General features: G+C 38.9%; 2 protein-coding genes across 6 annotated transcripts in view; one reads left to right on the top strand and one right to left on the bottom strand.

The window, feature by feature from the left end:
• The first annotated feature begins 4,871 nt into the window (after positions 1-4,871).
• LOC111344954 (uncharacterized) lies at positions 4,872-11,119 on the top strand. The gene is made up of 6 exons (XM_088757605.1): positions 4,872-6,673; positions 7,072-7,204; positions 7,285-7,377; positions 7,825-7,953; positions 9,978-10,033; positions 10,408-11,119. Exons 2-6 carry the CDS (start codon positions 7,087-7,089, stop codon positions 10,492-10,494), a joined length of 483 nt encoding a protein of 160 aa, XP_088613731.1. The 5' UTR covers positions 4,872-6,673; positions 7,072-7,086; the 3' UTR covers positions 10,495-11,119.
• A 1,564-nt stretch (positions 11,120-12,683) lies between these two features.
• Positions 12,684-19,757, bottom strand: part of LOC111344957 (uncharacterized) — a 9,122-nt gene continuing 2,048 nt past the window's right edge. For all 5 annotated transcript variants that reach the window (XM_088757600.1, XM_088757602.1, XM_088757601.1 and 2 more), the window contains exons 3-7: positions 19,457-19,581; positions 18,490-18,582; positions 17,169-17,300; positions 13,308-13,366; positions 12,684-13,052 (exon numbers count right to left, since the gene is read on the bottom strand). In XM_088757600.1, the coding sequence (XP_088613726.1) occupies positions 12,966-13,052; positions 13,308-13,366; positions 17,169-17,300; positions 18,490-18,582; positions 19,457-19,574 (489 nt within the window). In that variant the 5' untranslated portion in view covers positions 19,575-19,581 and the 3' untranslated portion in view covers positions 12,684-12,965. The remainder of the gene's footprint in view (positions 13,053-13,307; positions 13,367-17,168; positions 17,301-18,489; positions 18,583-19,456; positions 19,582-19,757) is intronic.

The raw sequence follows: 19,757 nt of genomic DNA, 5'->3' as shown, positions 1-19,757 counted from the left end.
CATTAAATAAGATCGAAGTGCTAATGATTACGTAATTACAGTTAACGACTAATGAACAGGTGCTAATAAAAAGATAAAAAACTTAATTGCAAAGAAAGCAATGGACAAAGTACAAGAGACGAACCCTAAAAACTAAGGGCCTGATTACATGAGCCGGGCTGGCCTTGTTAGCCGGGCTGATTTCTTTTGTTTTGGTGTTCGCCAAAGCGTGAAAACAAAAGAAATAAGCCCGGCTAACCGGGCCAGCTCGGCTCATGTAATCAGGCCCTAAGAGATAAAAATACTAAATATGTTAAAATGAGTGGCGTAACCAATTGCAAAGAAGCAATGCGGCAATTACAAAAGGGGAGGCCCACTTTTAACTACAACTGTAAACCGTAACAAAATCCCAAAACAAGGCCTTTGGAGCCCGAAAGGGCAAATTAGCAACAAAATCCCTGAGGGGCCCTTAAATGATACTAATCATAATAAGATCCCTTGGCAGGGTCTCTGAGTCCAATCCACACCTAAAGGGCCGACAAAATCCAAGAAAAGGGCCTTTGAACGATTAATTAGTAGCGTCTAATATAAGATGGAAATTAATTATAGCAAATTCTATTTTTCGAATGAAATACCTTTCTTTTATTCAAACCATGGGGTGCCAGAGAGAACAACTGAGCACTCCAATAAGCCTCTTTTGTGATTAAAAGCCTATCGATCTCTTCAGAGCCTCTAAGGGCCTGTACTTGATCAATGCATTGGAGAGAAAAATCGCCCAGGGTGTGTGGGTTTTTTTTTAAAGTGTATCGCCTCTTCACAAGTTGTTTTGTGTGAGCATAGCAGATTTGTGATTTCCAAATCTAACTTTAAAGTCGGTAGTAGTAGATCCCACGTATTGCAGGCGTCATTTCTTGCAAGAAGCCAAGTAAATCCCATTTTTAGAATCACAGGAAAGTCTAGAGTGAATGGTGCAATTTTTTCCCGTCTGAAAGCTGAGAAATGATTTACATTCAACAAAGAAATTCTGACAGAGGTCGCATCTTTTCCTATCGCATTTAAAGCAGCCATTGTTATGAGGAATGGTTTGTCTCTCGCTGGCAGTTTTAAAACGTGATGGTGCTAACAATTCTTTGAGATTTTTCGATCGACGAAAAGATGGTATGTGATCAATTTCGCCCATGGCTAGATCGGCATAGCTACAAGCATTCTTCGGACCCATAGCTGTGCCATGGATCTGAAGAAAGAAATTTTCTTTAAAAACAGAATGGTTGCTTCTCAAACAAGTGTTTACGGCTTCTAAAATGCAAGTCGTGGATGGAAATTTGTTTTCTCTCATATTGTAGCTATGCCGATCTAGCCATGGGCGAAATTGATCACAAAGCTAAGTTTTCTGGTCCGATAAAGTCGTCCCTATGGTGGCGATATCGAGACGATGTATTTGATCTCTGGCAGCAGGGCCTTCTTGCCCTACATCAATTTACTGATTACATCAATTCTCTGTATCCTACTATCATTGAAGTTTCAGCTAGTTTTTCCTGAGCGTGGGCTTCACGTACTTGCTCTTACTTTATATCTTATGGATGGATTTATCAGGACAGACGTCTATTCCAAACCTACAGATAGTCATTTATATCTTCCGCCTTCCAGCTGCCATCCTAAGCATCTTTTCAAGGCTATTCCTTTTGGAGCAGCCACAAGATTGAAAAGAAATTGCCTTGAAGAAGTATTTTTTGCCGAGAGAACAGCTGAGTACAAAGAGTACCTTGTTAACCAGGGTTACCCTTCTAAATTAGTTTCTAAACAATTCTCCAAGCCTCCGCCGTCCCTAGAAATAGTTTACTCAGGACTTGTGGAAAAGAAAGTAAGAAACTATTTCCATTTGTTATTACATTTAATCCTAACTTGCCCGACAAAGGCAACATAATCAGAAAGCATTTGTTTATTCTGCAATCTAACCCCAAATTAAAAGAACTTTTTCCTCGAAGTTCATCATACCATCTTTTCGTCGATCGAAAAATCTCAAAGAATTGTTAGCACCATCACGTTTTAAAACTGCCAGCGAGAGACAAACCATTCCTCATAACAATGGCTGCTTTAAATGCGATAGGAAAAGGTGCGACCTCTGTCAGAATTTCTTTGTTGAATGTAAATCATTTCTCAGCTTTCAGACGGGCAAAAGTTACACCATTCCCTCTAGACTTTCCTGTGATTCTAAAAATGGGATTTACTTGGCTTCTTGCAAGAAATGTCGCCTGCAATACGTGGGATCTACTACTACCGACTTTAAAGTTAGATTTGGAAATCACAAATCTGCTATGTTCACAACTTGTGAAGTAGCGATACACTTTAAAAAACCCCACACACTCCTGGGAGATTTTTCGTTCCAGTGCATTGATCAAGTACAGGCCCCTCGGAGGCTCTGAAGAGATCGATAGGCTTTTAATCACAAAAGAGGCTTATCGGAGTGCTCAGTTGTTCTCTCTGGCACCTCATGGTTTAAATAAAAGAAAGGTATTTCATTCGAAAAATAGAATTTGCTATAATTAATTTTCCATCTTATATTAGGCGCTACTAATTAATCGTTCAAAGGCTCTTTTCTTGGATTTTGTCGGCCGTTTAGGTGTGGATTGGACTCAGAGACCCTGCCAAGGGATCTTATTATGATTTGTATCATTTAAGGGCCCCTCCAGGGATTTTGTTGCTAATTTGCCCTTTCGGGCTCCAAAGGCCTTGTTTTGGGATTTTGTTACGGTTTACAGTTGTAGTTAAAAGTGGGCCTCCCCTTTTGTAATTGCCGCATTGCTTCTTTGCAATTGGTTACGCCACTCATATTAACATATTTAGTATTTTTATCTCTTAGTTTTTAGGGTTTGTCTCTTGTATTTTGTCCATTGCTTTCTTTGCAATTAAGTTTTTTGTTATCTTTTTATTAGCACCTGTTCATTAGTCGTTAACTGTAATTACGTAATCATTAGCACTTCGATCGTATTTAATGCTCTTTTTTTATTTCAAAAGTTGTAAATAACTGAAGGTCTCTGACAGAAACGTTTTTGATTAAAGTTTTTTATATTTTTTACGTCAGAAGTTGTCCATCCTCGCAATTTTTAAACTTTCTACGTTCGTGTTTGCTGTGAGGTTTGGACTGCGAATCTTTATTGATCCTCCTGGCGCGGTGCACCTTTGTTGGCCTGAGAGCTCCACTAACGACTTGAGATATATATATATATATATATATATATATATATATATATATATATATAAGAAGTAGAAGCTTGTAAGGGGTCCCACAAACAATGCTGATCAGTCTCAAACGCGCTGCCTGGAGGATCACTGAAGCGATCGTGGGCTCTTGAAATAACGTAAATAAGAGCAGAAATGTAATGGTCAAGAGGCCAACTCCAATGTAGCTTTGTTGGTTTAATAGCTCGACGTTTCGACCGTCTCGGTCTTCTTCAGGAGCATACTAATTACATGAGCAATATTCAAATTTAAAATTCGTGTCAACAGTAAACATGTCATGACGTAATAATATAAAAATAGAATAGATTACAGCGAAACGTGTCATGGTGTCTAAAATAGATAAATTAAAGTAGTTATTCATGTAGTAAGCTTATTGATAGTAGGATTGAGTCTTAATATCCAATAATTTTCTCTTGCTTTTCTGATTTCTTGATTTTGACTTCTAACTTTTTCAATAACCGTAAGTTTAAGATGGTCGACTCCACAGTTCTTAAAATGTCAAACAGAGGGTATGTTTTTATGTCCACCCTTGATGTCGCTACGGTGTTGACTGCCACGGTGGTGAATTGGGTGACCTGTCTCGCCTACGTACTGATCGTTACATTTGCTGCATTCAATCAGGTATATCACATTGCTAGTCTTGCATGACGTGTGTTGTCGCAGTGTTATCGTTTCTCCTGTAGTGCTGCTTTTAACTGACTCCGACAACGAGTTTTTTGAAAAACGAGCACGTGAGCTACACAACATACTACTTAGCGAGGTTACAAGAATAAGTTGATTAAGGAATGTATCATGAAAGCAAGGAGAACATCAAGGCAGGAAGCGCTCACAAGCAAACCTATTTCCTCCACTGACCGTGTACCACTTGTAATAACTTACAACCCAGCACTGCCAAACATCCACAAAATCCTCAAGGAGCACCATCAAATACTCTTGACCTCGTCCAACACACAGGCCATATTCAAAGAAACACCTCTCGTTGCCTATCGAAAAGGGCGTAATTTAACAGGTGCTTACCCACAAGAGACTGCGATCGCCGATCGCCGCTGACACAACCCCCTCCACTGATGAATCCCGACACGGTATAAGCAGTCCACACATTCAAGTTCCATCTGACACTACCTGTACAATCTGTGGTCGATCATTCAAAACTAACAAAAATCTCAAAATTCATTTCTCTCATAAACATAAAAAGCAGAAACCATTGCAATCCACTAGTCCCGGGTTCTGGCCCTGTAGGGCTGACATAAGATGCAACTGCTGCAAAACATACGGGCAATTTACAAGGTCAGTTAAAAGCAGCACTACAGGAGAAACGATAACAGTGCGACAACACACGTCATGCAAGACTAGCAATGTGATATACCTGATTGAATGCAGCAAATGTAACGATCAGTACGTAGGCGAGACAGGTCACCCAATTCACCACCGTGGCAGTCAACACCGTAGCGACATCAAGGGTGGACATAAAAACATACCCTCTGTCAGACATTTTAAGAACTGTGGAGTCGACCATCTTGAACTTACGGTTATTGAAAAAGTTAGAAGTCAAAATCAAGAAATCAGAAAAGCAAGAGAAAATTATTGGATATTAAGACTCAATTCTACTATCAATAAGCTTACTACATGAATAACTACTTTAATTTATCTATTTTAGACACCATGACACGTTTCGCTGTTATCTATTCTATTTTTATATTATTACGTCATGACATGTTTACTGTTGACACGAATTTTAAATTTGAATATTGCTCATGTAATTAGTATGCTCCTGAAGAAGACCGAGACGGTCGAAACGTCGAGCTATTAAACCAACAAAGCTACATTGGAGTTCCGTAAGAAAATACATCATCTTTTAAGCAAAGCATATTTGTCGCACATGTTTGAGATGATTGTTAATTGCGGTGCATTATGTAAGAAGGTGTTACGAGAAACGCCCTTATTTCAGCATTCGGAGTGACATCGGTGATGGCGGTGGTTACAATCCTGCACCCTCGATCTTCAACGTGGTAACCTCGACCCTCGACCTTCTACCATAAGATAGACTCCCTTCAAAAGCAACAGAGCTTTGTCTACCAGGCAGATCTTTTAATGTATTAGCCAAAAGTCCAGAAAACAGTGAACATAAGGCCAAGATGATGGTTTTGTCTTCTGAAACTTCAGCCTCTTGATAATTAAAGTAAGGAAAACTTATCACGTGACATTGTGTACAAGAGAACCCAAACGGAAAGATCTAACAGATTTCTCTTTTGATTGGTTAATTAAGATTCGTGTGTATTAACGACAGTTTTCAATGTTTTAAATTAGAATAATAGAGTTGAAGGATAGTATTTGCTGGTATTCAATTAGCACACTTGACGGTTTTGTTTGTAGTCCTTTGATGATTGAAGTCAGTATAAGATATTTAGACCCTTTTCGGTAGACCTGAATTAAGATGTAAGAATTCTGTTTATCGGCCGAGATCGCAAGCAAGATTTGAGTTTCGAACCTCAACAGCGAATGAACATATATGCATAAGGGAGGTAGTTTTCTAAAGAAACTGTGGTGCTGCGTAAGTGGGGGTGACAAGATAATTTGGTCATATCAACTAAGCTGAAATTGTAAATTGGCCATCGTAAAGAGTTAAACTTAAACAATTCTTTTTCAAAGTTAGCTTTTTAACTCCTTACGGTGGTCAATTTTCAATTTCAACTTGGTTGATATATAACCAACTAAATATATGTGCACTCGAATTGTTTTAAAGATTCGAATTCTGGTTTGAATTGTGTGTGGTTTCAAATACTCTCGAACGAAAATTTTTGCTACCCACTTATATTATGTGATTGTCAATTCATGACGAGGTCTGACTAAAAAATTATGGAAAGTAATTCACTCGAAATAGAGACAGCCACGTTTTTCTTACACTATCGATCCTGTTTATTACGAAAATGATTTTTTGGGAGATCAATTCCTGTTTATACTATCGTCACTGGTCATTGCTTTTCCATCCTGTTTGGCTTTGCTATCGTAATAATAAAAGCATTGTTTAGTTTCGAGCCATTTTCAGCTGATATTGACGCGATACACATCTTGATTTCCAAGAGCAATAAACAATCATGTGAAGGGCTCGAAGCAAAAAATTAAACAGACACGCTCTTTTTGGAATAAAATCAATTCCTGTTTATGCCATCATGAATGGTCATGTCATTGCTTTTCCATCCTGTTCAGTGTTTGTCACCATAATAATAGAAGTGTTTGGTCTCGAACCATTATCAGTTGGTCGCAATAATAAAAGTAGTGTTTCGTTTGGAGTCATTATCAGCTGAGGTCAAGGCAATACACATCTTGATTTCCACAAGAAATATAGAAACTAACAGAGGGCTCAAAGCAAAGCAACCAAACAGACGCATCTTTTTGGGCTAACATTTTAACCTCAAAAGTGTTCTTCAAACATCTGGAAAAGTTGCACATAGCGGTAAGTTATAATCGTCTTCAGTAATTAAAACCCCATTAAAGTTTTTGCGACACTCTTGCTCCTATCTAATGTTAAGTTTTTCTCATGTGACTGAGTTTTCATCATGTTGTATAAGTTACTTTAAGCGTTTACACTTCCTGCCCTACGAAGTCTTTACTCTTTAAATAGTAGAACTTCATTTTCTGTCATTCAGTCAAAATAGGTCACAATTTATTTTCTCACAAAAACGTTAAAGTTTTACAAGGACAGGACTATTTATTAAGCATGTAGCCTAAATCATATTTTTAATGATGATTTAATTGGCATATTAAAGAGCTACCCCTTTGAACTTTAAGGCTTCATGACCGACAGACATTTAAAGATGATTTATTTTCAGTATTTTGCTACCCCGGCTGTAGGTTAGGAAGACAGTTATGATTTCCACCAATCAACTGCAAATCATCGCCTTGAATGTGTTGCAATTGCTTTTCGTCATCACTGAGACAGCGGGATATCCCTCGGGAATAGAGATAAAAAATGTGTCTTTCTGTGGTGAGTTTCTCTTCAGCTTGTGACGTTAAAACCCATAATATTTTGATTGCTTTTATCCTTTGACCGTGTTGTCTTTATAGGAAACTACGATAAGACAGCAAAAATCAAAATTTCTCCATGGCCTTTCATTCCTTCTGGAACCATCTTTAATCTAACTCTAACATTCACACCCGGTAAGTTGATGTCAGTGAAATTTGGGGGAGATTTTTTAATACAATGATCTATCAAATGATTTCGATCGTGCGCCGTTGGTCTTTACATGTCACAAGATTTAGTATTTGAAACTGGGAATGTCAGTCAATATTCCCAGAGATTTCCTCATATTCCGAAAAACTATGCGAAATAAATAAGAAGACTAGGCAACAGATTCCGAGGAACACCATCGTGACGTAGAAAGAAATGACAAAGTTGCGTCCAAACCAGTCGCTAAACAATGCAACATATGGTAGTCTGCCCCCAATCTCTCTGTAAAATCAGTACTCTCTTCATTTGATCAGTTATTCTTGTGTTTTTCACGTTATCGTGTTCCCACCAACAACGTTCGAAATATCACCTTTACTTTCTCTTCCCGTGTGTGGTCCGAATGTGCCATGTTTCTAACTAGTGCTTGTTTCCAACAGCGGTAGATGTCCTTGATGTCTCTAATGAATACGAATTCGTATCAGATTTGAACGGCAAGGTCATTTTTAGGAACCGGGAAGACCAACTATGCGACACGTACCCAGACTTGTGCAACTGTCCGGCTGGTGGTAAGACGTTTAAAGAGAGAAATAAAGTACGAAGTAGAAGAAAGCTTCCCGGCAATATCCTTGGGTTTCACCCACGTGACCAATACCTTAGCAACGGTTACTATCCGCCATCTTGGTGTCCCTCGAGCGTAGACAAACCGTATCTAACGAAGAGTTCATGTGAGAAAGAAGGGATGGTTTTATGCATTATTGTTGGCTGTTCGAGCAAAAGTGGAAAGCATAAAGACTAAGGATTTTTTCGCATAACAATTTAATAATTTTATTATTTCTATAGCGCAAAATTCATTATATATATGATCTAATGCGCAATACCTAAGATCATCACAAATCAAGGGGAAGAACAGGAGGAACTAGAAGTTGTTGTATTGTTCGAGGCTTGCGGCTGTTGTAGATTCTCGATTTTTTGGTCGAGTTTTTCTTTGAGCTTCTTAGCCGATGAGAAATCGATGTCTTTAGCCCTCGCATCCGGCACTTCATTGACCTCTGTCGGCAAAATCCATGAGCATTTTACCTGAGTGCAAGTAAGCTTGGGGTGTCACGAAAACTCACACCCCGAAAACTCAGACTCCTCGAAAATTCAAGAGATAAACTCGACTCATGATCACTCCTGGTAATCCCTCGTGTATTTTGACCTTTTGGGTCTTCATCCAACTGAAGCAGCAAAAGCAAGGCCGCAAGTTGCACGTTTCGCAAAATCGTGCGATGGTTGAGTATTCAAGCATTTTAGAGTGACACAAGACTTCATTTAGCTTAGATTTCCTCCATTTTTCCCGTTAATTTTGAACTTTTCATTCACAGTTAACAGGATCAAATGCGCTCGCTCCAACACCAAAGTATTAAAATGTGGCGTGATTTTGACGAGCCGAAAGGGACGTTTGTTTACCTTTTTGTACTTCGTCGCACAGATCCTTGTTGTCGCTCTGTTAAAATTCTTAAATATTTCGCGATAATAATGGATACAAACAGAGACTCGGCCCACCAGTCCCAAAACGAAGACAATTTTGCGACCCTTGGGCTAGAGTTCTTAAATGAGGCAGAAAGAGAAAAACATCAGCGCCGTCACGATTCGCTTCACTGAAGAATCACTCTTGATATTGTTGTCCGTCTTTCGCGTCGGATTTGTTGCATTATCCCACCGGTTATATTATAAAAAAAAATTGGTTCATGCTTTATGCTATGCACTATCGAATTATGGAGCAGTTCGGAAGCTTGGAGAACACTTCGAGGGACCTGAGTTTTCGGTGTCTGAGTTTTAGGTGTCTGAGTTTTCGTGACATCCAGCGAGCTTGCCATGAATTGTAGTAGTTGCCTCTAACATAAATGAAACACTCGCGATATGTGAGCATGACTCAGCCAGTCCAGCTTTGCATCCCAAGCAATGGGCTGACAAAATAGTCCCATCGTTTTCGGAAATGACCCAAATGTTCACTAAAGGATCATTCATATGCTGTGATTGCCAAACTCGTGCTCTCACAGCATACCTGTCGGCGATTACTTTGCCTACAACTGAGGTTACAAATCCCGACACCATTTCATTAAACGCCTCTAGACTCTTGAACGCCTTGAACCGCTTTTTGGTGTAGAAGCTGGTCTCAAGAACGAGGTAACTCAGCACGTCCGACGCTTCCACAGGAGGCAAGCATTTTGGACTGAGCTTCTCGGCTGGTAGGCTTGCAGGGTCAACTCTAATGACCGAGATCTTTTGCAAACATCTTTCCTTCCAACTCTCTAAGCTTTCGGCATACTCAGAGACCACTGGGATACCTTAAGATGAATGCCAGATACTTTCATCGCTTTTTTCTTTCTGGATATTCATGTAGTTGGCGAAATAATACGGCGATAAGAGGGAGGGCTTCACTCTAGAAATTGACTGATTATTCATAAATTTGACACCCGAGGGACACCAACATGGCGGACACTAACTTCAGCAAAGCTTGTGACGTCACCTGAAACCTAACCATACAACACGATAATATTGCAGTCAAATATTTCTTCAGATAACTTGTAAATTTTTTTCCTCCTAGAAACTCAAGTGAAGACTTGTTCTTATACATTGTTAGAACCTTCACCATTTTTCAAGGTATTTAATTAATTAACGAAAACAAACCAGCCGAGTATTTACTGTTCACCGTGTAATCAAGTGGTCCGGCCATGCAGCGCTGTTTCTCTTTGTTTATATGCTTATTTCATTTTTAGCCTACTACCTAACATCAGATAGGTGAGCTTTGTTCCTCAGCAGCCATTCTTCCATCATTGACATTTACAATGACTTTTCTGAAAATGATAGTAATGATAGTTTTGATCACCGTGACTAAGATTTTTCTAATTGGGAATCGAGAGAGGATGTTTCCTTCTTTGTTGCTCATGTCATAGTTGCTAGAAGTTAGAAACAGAAAAATAATGCGTTAACGTTGAAGACATATTTTCTTTTGTTTTCATTCCTCAAATCATTAGATGATGACCTTCAGAGCAAGGAGCCAGTATTTCAATGAAGAGGATATCATGTTTCTCTGTTTAGATTGCGTGTTCAAAATTTACTAAAAGGCAAGCAAGAGTCGGGCCGTGCGAGCAAGAGGAGGATCTTATTGGAATTGAGTAAGCAGTGGAATGGAAACGTTAGAACTACAAAATCTCTTCGATAACCACAACGTTATAACATTGATTACAAAAAATTGTCTATAATTGACCTACCTATGGTGGAGTTAACTGTTGATTAGTTAAATTTCACCTTAAAGCAAAGGGTGGGAATAAAAATAAGGGGAGGGAATGGGGTGCATTACTTTAGGATAGATTAAAAGTGGCAACCTGGTTTCCGAAGTGAATTACTTCGATATTAGCAATCATAACAGTTAACTTGAAACAAAAAATACTGTAAACTACAAGGTGTCCAAGTCTAACAATATATACTAATAAATTTTACACTTCCCTGGTAAATTTAATGATCGATGTTTTGCTTTTAGTATTATATACGTGAAAAATTTCTCTTTTCTGATTGGTTAAGATGAATGCAGTTTTCAGTTAATTCAGTGCAGAAGAGAGTTAATTCAGTGCAGAAGAGGGTTAATTCAGTGCAAGGAAAGAAACAAACCAGACATTATGATTGGTCAATGTCAATGTCAAGGTCAATGTCATTTGCAGGGTTTGAATAAATTATTTTTGCACCTGATGCGCGCGCTTTTCTTCTGCGTAGTTATGAGAAGCTACCTCGTATTTTTTCATTTATATTATTAATACATAATCACATGATTTTCTCGTGAAATTTGGAATAAATAAGCACTTGTAAAACTTTTCAAAGACCACAAATTGCACTCGCCCTACGGGCTCATGCAATTTTGTTAGTCTTTGAAAAAAATTACTCGTGCTTATTTATTCCAAATTCTACTCGAAATCATGTGATTACCTATACAAATGCGCTAGCTTCTGCCTGAAGTTTTTACACGATTATAGCAAACCTCATCCAAAACTTCATCCAAAACCGGTTACAATAACAGAGAGAAAAACAAAATACATATCTATATATATGCTAATTCTTAAAGAAAGAAAGTTTGAATAATAAAAGGAAAAGAAACACCTGGACCAATCATAGGTCAAATGAACTATTCCTGTGAAATATTCCAAATTTAAAATAAAAACGGCAAAACATAATATGCATAATAATGACAGTGCCAGCCTCCAAGTTAATATTAGGGAGCTTAAGCAACGACGACGGCGACGACAGCGAGAACGGCAGAAAACAATAGGCTTAATGAGTAAAAACAATCGCCCTGCACGTGCTTTTAACATTTTGGTACATTTCTTTGCCGTTCTCGGCAAAACAACAACATGAAATAACCAAACTTTAGGTTTCTCGTTAACGTGAGCGCATGACGGTTAATTTTTCTTTCTTTCTCCTTACTTTAACGCCGTTCGGGCAACCAAGAGAGAAGAATAGTTCGCCCGAATGAAAAAAAGAAAGAAAAGAAAAAAAAAATGGCAAAGTCGTATAAATTTGAATTAGAAAGATTTTCCAGGGGTGCCAACGAAGCGTTCGCAAACTTTTGGACTCTTTTAAGCTTCTTACACTTGGTGCTTCCTCCAAAGTCCGCAGATAGATCAACTGCACCGAAGCTTTAGTTGGACTGGAGAAATTCTCAGCGTAATTCCTTGACTGGCGATCATTTGTAATTGGTATTAATATAATTTCAGAGCTGAGCAAGGAGTTTCCAGCAATCTGATTGGTCGAGCGGTTCCTTAGATGACGCTATATAAACCGCTCCGCGTGGTTCATATAAAATGTTAAAATAAAATGTTAATAAATGTTACTAAAATGTTATGATTTTAGAATTTTCTCTGTTGTTCAGCTCTGAAATTATACTAAAACAATTATTCGCCTCAGGTTCGGTGAATATTGTCGCATAATCCCCTCGACTTCGTCTCGGGTTGAATAATCCCCTCGACTTCGTCTCGGGGATTATTCAACGATATTCACCTCGCATTCGGCGAATAATTGCTAAAGATAATGCTCCATGATGAAATAAGACCAAAATAAGGGACACAAAGGTTAAAACACTACGCAGCTAATTTTTCTTTTTTCATTCTTAATTAAGAAATTGGATTCCATATTAATTCGATTCACACCCTTCCTCCAAAAGAAGGCTCTGCTTCTTGTCGTCAATGACATTGAAGGGAGGGAGAGGGAGGGGGGGGGGTGGGGGGAATGGAAAGGCATAAGAAGCCAGAAGCCGTAAAAGTAAGATTAAGAAGTGAATTTATTTTCATTTGGCAGTTTAAATTAATTATCTAAACTTATTCAGAGGATTATCGTGTCTTTATATACCAAACTAAATATTTTACGTTCTACTTATAATGCTCCTGCCGTTCTGAGCTAGCAGTTTAACTAATTGTCGTTTTTTATCATGTTAGTGATGAAGTTATTTTTTATTAGAGATGTAACAGGAGCTTCTGAAAGAAAATGTTGTCTCTCGCATTTCTCCTAATCTTTCACTTGGTTGTTATCCCTTGCTGGTCTCAAACTAGTGCGCCATAGCAACTACATCAAGACAGAGAAACATGATACCATCCTGGTTAAACAATTGCAGTCTTGCATTAAAAGTCAGCATCTGGTAAGAAAAGAGAAAGAAAGAAGTGTGACTTTCAATCGAGCGCAAATATTGGTTTAACCTGTTTCTCGTTTCTTAACGCTATAACTTCTGCAAATCAACTGGATCTTACTGTAATGTTTATTAATGCTAGGAAATATCTGAGAACAACTAAATTCCTGAATGGCCAGACAACAGAAAAATAAATGTGAACAGAAGCGAAGGGAGAAATTTATCGGCGTGTTAAAACCTTGCCAATGTTACTGAATAGATCACCTTGAAAAATGATGGAATTGCCCGCACCAATTTGTCTGAGTAAGTGAATACGTGAGTTTCTACAAGAAAAGAAACAGGTAGATCAGAAAAGGGTACATGGAAAAAAAAAAAAAAAGGAATAACCATAGAAAAAAACGGAAAAATAGCAGCAGCCTGAACAAATACAACTAAGCAGCTTTATAACATCGGGATAAACTATCAGCTCAAACCTTAGGCTTTTTCCTTCTAGGACTACTGAGTTTTCAAGACACCTCTTCTCTTAGATAATGTTTATTCACATCAAAGGTAACAAAAATCAATGTTTGATGCACACAACGATACTTTAAATTTTGATGTCATCACTCAATAAACGTAATGAACTTGTGTCCTCATGCCGCCACAGAAACAAAGCGTTAATGTGCAATAACTGAACAAAGCACTTAAATCTATCGCCGCGCCTCTTATGCAAATTTGCAAAGTATCTAAAAGATGGTTACGAATATTCTTATCAATAAAATCCCCTGATGAGTAAAGAATCACGAAACAGGCGTGTAGGATGAAAGCGTGGTCTTTGCATTTTTCTAACTCAAAATATATTACGCCTTACTTTTATGTATTGAGCATTGTATCACGCTCAGAAAAATCAAAACGCAGACTTCCTACGTATATGTTGTGGTTCAATTTTATCCTTGGTTCAAATTTTATTTTCCTTTGTTTCAAACTCATTATCAGACATTAACATAATCGAGTACAAAGGAAAATGAAATTTGAACCAAGTATAAATTTGAACTACAACATATACATTATATATATATATATATATATATATATGTGAAAGAAGGAAATTATTACTAGTTACTCGAGTTCCACTCTCTAGGCGATCATAAGACCGAGAGTTGTCTACGAGAAGTAAACGGTTATGAATGTTTAACATTCAAGGACGGTTAGAAGTCGTCACGCGCGCGCTTCTTCTGATTGGATGCTGTGAAAAACTTGTTTTCGTGGCGGCATTTCGTCACAAGCTCAGATTTCTTATTTAAGAGAGAGGCATTTTGAGCGGTCAAGATGCAAAGTTTTTCAGCCAAACATAGGTTGCAGCGAGATGGTTTGCCTTTGTATGCGCTTGCCCTTTTGATGATGCGCCAGTTGATCTTGTAGTCGTTGCCTCGCTCCTTTAAGTCCCAAATGTGTTTTGAAAGTACAATGTCATGTGAGTATCTTCGGTTTTTGAAAGAGAGTTTGTGATTGTTGTATCTTGTTTTGAATGCGTGCTCTGTCATTCCAATGTAGTTCCTTGCGTTACCAGAAGTTGTTGTGACAGTTGATTCGTAGATAATGTTGTTTCCGGTGAGGTACGCGCCGTCAAGAGGGCAAACGTTTTGTTTCTGCAGTTGCATTTCTTTTCGCTGGATGTCTCGTCGTTTTCATTTAGGATTTTCTGATTGTGGCTTTTGATTATATTAGCCATGTTTGTAGTACAGCTCTGGTGTTGATTTGGTCGAGTATCGTTTTGCTCACTTTGTTTATTTCGGATTTCGTCGGGTTGACGAGGCGGCATGTTGGTTTATTTGCGAAGTTCGATATGTGGTCTTTAAGTGCTATAAATGCGTCTTTGTTGGCTGTAGTGTCTACTCTGTCGTGGATTTGCAGTTTTGTCACGATGTCTTTGTTTGTTTTATGGACTGCCAGTGTTGTTGTGGGGAGGGCATTTTTGTAAGATCTCGTTACGTTTTTTGCTAGTAGATCGTCGTATGTTGCGGGCTGGTGTTTGTAGAAGTTAGTAGTTTTGTCTGCTGGGGCCAGTAACTTGGGTTCGTTTTTGGTGCGGTTGATATCTTCTTTGAGTTAGTTGAGGAAAGGGTTGCTCACCTGCTTGAATTTTACAGACTGTATCATTTTAAGCATGTCGTCCTCAAAGTCCAGTAGTTCTTCAAACGGTTGAGGGTTCTTAGTCGATTTGAAACAAAGCCCTCCTACGCAACAGCTGACTTAACACTTTTCGCACCAAATCAATTATGTTAATTAGTATAGTATATAGGCAATGATACTGCGTTATTCTGTCATTAAAATCCCCTGATGAGTGAGCAACCACAAAACAGGTCTGTAGGGATGAAATTTAGTCGATTTATTTTTTTCTGCTTATTTAACAATTGGTTCATGCTTTGGCGTGCACTATCGAGTTATGGAGCACGCGGGAAGTTTGGAGAGCACGAAAGAAGCGTAGGAGTTGCCCGAGGCGATAGCCAAGGGAAACTCTAGCTTCTTGAGTGCTCTCCAAACTTCCCACGTGCTCCATAACTCGATAGTGCACAGCTGAAAGCATGAACTAATTGTTTTAGAACATAGCCGGTGGAATTGTGCATCAAATCCGACGCGAAAAACGGACAACAATATCAGTTGAAGCGAATCGTGACGGCGCTGTTTCCGAGTCTCTTTTTCCTTTGTTTTTCTCTCTTTCTGCCTCATTTAAGAGCTCTAGCCCAAGGGAAAAGGTCGAAACATTGTCTTCTTTTCCGGACTAGTAGGCCGAGATTCTGTTTGTATTCATTATTGTCGCGAAATATATTATTTTTCCCCGCGCTAACAATGGCCGCTCGCGCGAAAAAAAAAGTTCTGGCGAAGTCGGATTTGCTGACGCTATCAGCGTGCACTATCGGGATTTTGAGCACGCTCACGTATAATTAATTTTATTGCGCGACTCTGCTAGCCATGTTCTAACACACGTTATATATATATATATGTATGTGTGTGTGTGTGTGTAGAAAGTTTAAAAAAATTGCGAGGATGGACAACTTCTGACGTAAAAAATATAAAAATTGTAATAAAAAACGTTTCGGTCAGAGACCTCTTCAGTCATTTACAACTTTTGAAATAAAAAAGGAGCATTAAATACGATCGAAGTGCTAATGATTACGTAATTACAGATAACGACTAATGAACTGGTGCTAATAAACAAAAAACCTAATTACAAAGAAAGCAATGGACAAAAAAAAAGAAACAAACCCCAAAAACTAAGAGATAAGAATACTAAATATGTTAATATGGGTGGCGTAACCAATTGCAAAGAAGCAATGCGGCGAGCATTAAAAAAGGGAAGGCCCACTTTTTACTACAAATGTAAATCGTAACAAAATTCCAAAACAAGGCCTTTGGAGCACGAAAGGGCAAATTAGCAACAAAATCCCTGGAGGGGCCATTAAATGATACTAATCATAATAAGATCCCTTGGCAGGGCCTCTGAGTCCAATCCACACCTAAAGGGCCGACAAAATCCAAGAAAGGGGCCTTTGAACGATCAATTAGTAGCGCCTAATATAAGATGGAAAATTAATTATAGCAAATTCTATTTTTCAATGAAATTTCTTTCTTTTATTCAAACCATGGGGTGCCAAAGGGAACAACTGAGCACTCCAATAAGCCTATTTTGTGATTCACAGCCTATCGATCTCTACAGAGCCACTAGGGGCCTGTACCTGATCAATGCATTGGAACGAAAAATCGTCCAGGGTGTGTGGAAACCCCACCTTTGTTGGCCTGAGAGTTCCATTAACGACTCTCTCTCTCTCTCTCTGTCTCTCTCTCTCTCTCTTCTCTCTCTCTCTCTCTCTCTCTCTCTCTCTCTCTCTCTCTCTCTCTCTCTCTCTCTCTCTCTCTCTCTCTCTCTCTCTCTCTCTATATATATATATATATATATACATACATATGTTGAGTTAGAAAAATACAGATGCAAAGACTATAACATATACTGAAGTCTGTATTTAGTTGCTGTATTCGAAGCTTCTATTCTTCTAGAATAGGGCGAACTTGGTCGCCACTGCATCGTTTGGTAGCTTTAATTTTATGTTGGAAGTTATCTTTCATACACCTTTGTAGACCACTTACCTTGAGCAGGTAAACTGCATAATTCTTCGAGTCGTGAATTTTTACAAAAATCATCGCTCCCTTTAAAGATAATTTTGCCGTCCGATTCTGACCTCAATATGTATTTCACGTTCGCGTCAAGGACATCCACCACTGGAGGAGATAAAAGCATTAGCCATTTAATTCATAAGGTACAGTCGACACTCGCGTGGCGAGGAGTTGAAAGGAAAGCAGTCTTCATGCTATTGATTCACCATGGTGATTATTGCGTCTTATTTTCTGAAACAATTCTAAAGTAATTGGCTCAATTTGGATGGCAAATCCTTCTTTAGACTTTCTACCATTAGGCCCCAGTTATAAAGGTGCACCGACAGATTTTCTCGTCAGTATTGACGACTACATATATCATGTATATAGATTTCCTTTCCTTTAAGTTCAGTCCTTCATTTCTTTTTATTCCCTTCCTTTTATATAGAATTGTGCCATTGTTTGTATTTTTACCCTAGGAAACCCTCAGAGCCTGACTTAATAATAAATTGTAATTAAAATACTATGTACCTATTGACTGAGAGGGAGGGCCGGACGAAAAAGTATTTGGCTTGAGGCATGGCGCGCAGAATATAGCTCAATTGGTTAGTGCGCCGGATTGTGTTGTGCGGGAGGTCGAGGGTTCGAGCCCCGGCCGGACCAATACTCATGGTCTTAAAATAACTGGGGAGAATTTGCTACCTTTCTATAACAAGAAATGAATAGATATTCTAGCCTTCTCGGATAAGGACGAATAAACCGTAGGCCCCGTGTCCTGCAGGGTTAGGGGTAGGAGACGTTAATTTCCCACGCACGAGACTACTGTGTGGTGGATGTCTTCCCCTGGGGTGGGATGGGTGGATATTGGTCCTGAAATGGGGAGTGGTCAATTAACCTATGTATGTATGTATATATGTATGTACACACGGACCGAGCGCAAATGATCAACAGCGGTTGAAAATTTCGTTTCAACGAGCATAAATAGGACGCGATACACGAGCGTGCCCGGGACAACTGCAAAAAAAATTTACAGCAAAAGATCTTCCCTTACTTTTTTCGAGTCAGACTAGAACCTTACAATTCATCGAAAAAACGCGATTTTTTTAACTCTTCTCTTTTCCCCCTTCCTTTTACAGCAAATTATAGTCGTGTCAGTACAGGGTCGGATCCTATTTCCGATCCTGACCGGCTCACGTCAACCCGTCCGGCTCTACACGCGTCCACTTTCACTATCATAGTGGTTTTCTATGGGGTTACACGCGTGGGGCCGTACGGGTCATTTTGATAATTCTCCACAGCTCTGTGATCAACTTACCGGGGGTAAATGTAACACTAAGACTGCCGACAGTTCCAGTCGCTATGAATGGCCATGGAGATATTTTGATTTTTGCGGTATTGTCATGAAGACCTGCCGAGAAATCGAAAATTTCACTTAAATTCCCATCATAGTTTTCCATGCAATCTTGAAAGTTTTGCAAACTCGTCAGAAAATAAAGATTATAAACAGTTTCGAGAACGTTAAAAATTTATGATAGGATGATAACCTAGTGACCAGGTAACTGTCTTTGCTAAAGAACCTAAAATTATTTGCCTTCATTGAAGCTCTGAATAAACCCATGCACTTGACTCTGTCTTTCTGCATCCACCTTGGAAGGCTGACGGTAAAATTGTGCGACACAACGAAAAAACGAGGGGTGGGGAGAAAGTCAGGCGACAGTTCCCCTTCCCCCTTCTATTTCGATTTTGCTTGTCTGATTTTTGAAGTTGACTAATATACTGGTTGTTATCTATCGCCAAGGGTGAGAGGTGGTGGGGAAGAATTTAATTGTGTCCTAATAAAATCTACCTCATCCCCCACAAGGCTCTGTAGTATTGTGATGTTCCCTCTTCGTTGGCAATCAATATTATATATGGTTCCCTCTCCTCCCTTTATACTATTTAAGTGCCAACTCGATCTCCCTCCAATCCCTTAAACCATATGATACCCCCTCTAAAATCCTCTTGTTCCCCCTCCCCCCCCTCCACCATTCAGGCGATGTATAATGACTGCTCCCTAACTGCTGCAAGCCAAGACGTTGACGTTTGGTTTATTAATTTATCGCTTTCATTCGCATGTCACCGTAAGAGTTTTTGAAGCCATTTAAGATTTTGATGCCTTATTCCAGAAATTTTCACTCAGTCGACTCCGAATTCCGACCATACTTATAATCCATTTTTATAACATAGGAAAATCCACAGAGTTCACAAAACAGGCTCAATAAAAATGAAAAGAAACAACTAACCTTCACAGATTGATGCATTTTTAAATTCCAGTCCGGAGGGATATCCCGCTCCTCCACTGATAACAAAAAGGAACAAGTTCAGGGCGATAGTTTGCCACTGGCGATTGGCCGGATTCATCTTTTTTCTTTGTATCCATTAGAGAGAAAAATAGAAACATGATTTAACGTAGGACGCAACATATCGATGTCGTATTGATGAAAATAACTATTATTCCAATCTCCGCGTAAATCAAGAGGCAAGTAAAAAGAAGTAAGACAAGTTGATAGAAAGCTGAGTCAATTTTCCGCTCGTGTTAAGGTG

This window comes from Stylophora pistillata, chromosome 4 (genome assembly GCF_964205215.1).
Source record: "Stylophora pistillata chromosome 4, jaStyPist1.2, whole genome shotgun sequence".
Lineage (NCBI taxonomy): Eukaryota > Metazoa > Cnidaria > Anthozoa > Scleractinia > Pocilloporidae > Stylophora > Stylophora pistillata.
The sequence above is the reverse complement of the archived record's forward strand: the minus strand, read 5'-3'. Positions and strand labels throughout refer to the sequence as shown.

Excerpts from the sequence above, each read along its gene's own strand:
- LOC111344954 (XM_088757605.1), top strand. The coding sequence starts at position 7,087 with ATGATTTCCACCAATCAACTGCAAATCATCGCCTTGAATGTGTTGCAA. Across the intron at positions 7,378-7,824 it reads AACTCTAACATTCACACCCG|CGGTAGATGTCCTTGATGTC; the intron begins GTAAGTTGATGT and ends TGTTTCCAACAG. Across the intron at positions 7,954-9,977 it reads GTGCAACTGTCCGGCTGGTG|AAACTCAAGTGAAGACTTGT; the intron begins GTAAGACGTTTA and ends TTTTCCTCCTAG.